Source organism: Aplysia californica, unplaced genomic scaffold (assembly GCF_000002075.1).
Source record: "Aplysia californica isolate F4 #8 unplaced genomic scaffold, AplCal3.0 scaffold00828, whole genome shotgun sequence".
Taxonomy (NCBI): Eukaryota; Metazoa; Mollusca; class Gastropoda; order Aplysiida; family Aplysiidae; genus Aplysia; species Aplysia californica.
The window spans coordinates 248,440-250,071 of record NW_004798098.1 but is presented as its reverse complement, the minus strand read 5'-3'; the positions used below and the strand labels follow the sequence as shown (position 1 = coordinate 250,071).

Here is a 1,632-nt window from a genome sequence, read left to right as displayed (position 1 = left end):
GTAGTAGTAGTAGTAGTAGTAGTAGTAGTAGTAGTAGTAGTAGTAGTAGTAGTTGTTGTTGTTGTTGTTGCTGTTGTTGTTGTTTTTGTTGTAGTGGTGACGGTGGTGGTGGCATTGATGTAGCTATTTATTGCTGGACTTTCTGTCTTTGTGGAAGCAGGATGAGTGACTAGGTATAAGATGGAAGTGAGAGATATTTTAACGGAAAGAAGGAGATATTTACATTATATTATTTAAAATGCATTTTATCGCCCTATTAGATTTAGTGATAATTAGTAGTTTTAGTTTGTTCCAAAGTTCTCGCCTCCTAATGTGCTTGTGCGTGTATTCCCTGCAGTTGTACTAAACCCTCTCTGGTTGTACCTACCATCTTGTGATCTAGTTCGTCTCTGATGGTGCCAAGTCTGCGCATGCGCCAAGCGCCTTTATATCCGTCAAAGTCAGCCAGTCCGGTGGCGTGAAATGTCACGTTCATGGACCTCTGGTGGTCGTGCATTTTGGTACTGAAAGGTGAGATCAGTAGCCAAAGACAAGATTTCATACGTTCGCTCTCATTTAGTGATCTGATTTTATATTTTATACAGCACTCGCGCTAATCGCAACGCGGCGTTTTATTTAGCACTGGCGCTAATCGCAACGACGGGGCGTAGCAAATAGGCACTTCCAAAAAATAATGCTTGACAAACAAACGAATTTGATGAACCCCACTCACGATCCAACTTGTTCGACGGCTTGACGAAAAATATCAACAAAAGCTTACCCAGACACGATCAAATGTTTATCAAATGCTTGAGTCAAGCAAGTTTGATCGTGTATATGAACCACTTTATTAGCCTAATTTATGTTGAGAAGTCTGTATAATGCCCGGCTGTAGATAAATAGCCGTCCGAGTATAGAAGTAATAAAAACACGTTAAGTCATTTGCCCACTTGTCGTGTGCGAAAGCAAGAAAGTCAGATGAGAATATTATAGTGCATGTTGAGTAGAAAACAGAAGAGGACGAGATTTTGCAGTCAAAACTCTTCCATAAGTGTGCTGTCATCACCGGTGAAGGCTCTCTACACAGTACACAGGTCATAACGTGCCACTTGCCACTCAATCATACCTATTGTTCACTCTCACCATGAAGAACCACTGGCACTGACGCGTTTAGGACCTAACTGACACATACATGGCACCAGCCTTTCATATACATTTGCTTGTAGTGTAAACATTATACTCCTGTTTTAAACGCTCCCATATTTACAGCTAAGATGACTTTGGAAATATTGTATTTTAGCATGAAAATAAAAAGCATTGAATCAAATTGCATATCAGTAAAGTAGGCTGAGTTTTTGTTCCCTAAATGTGCTTAAAAACAACCTTACATAAACACACATAACCCCAAAATTAATAACTGTTGTTTACAATGCTACTTATTCCCCTTTAAAATACAAAGCGCCATCAATTGCTTCCCTTTAATAATATTATTTGATTGTTTCCCTTTTCGTAAGTAAAACTGAATTGCATTTCCTTTTATGTTGAATGTCGACATCGAAAAGAGTTTTAAAAGAGAGAAAGATAATTTTTGCGGGTGTTTGTGTGTGTGTGTATGTGTGTGTTTGTGTGTGTGTGTGTGTGTGTGTGTGTGTC

General features: G+C 39.0%; 1 protein-coding gene across 1 annotated transcript in view; it reads right to left on the bottom strand.

Moving 5' to 3' along the window:
• Positions 1 to 307: 307 nt before the first annotated feature.
• Positions 308 to 1,632, bottom strand: part of LOC101864100 (methyltransferase-like protein 24) — a 13,994-nt gene continuing 12,669 nt past the window's right edge. The window contains exon 6 of the mRNA XM_005109912.3: positions 308 to 503. Coding sequence (XP_005109969.3) covers positions 308 to 503 — 196 coding nt within the window. The remainder of the gene's footprint in view (positions 504 to 1,632) is intronic.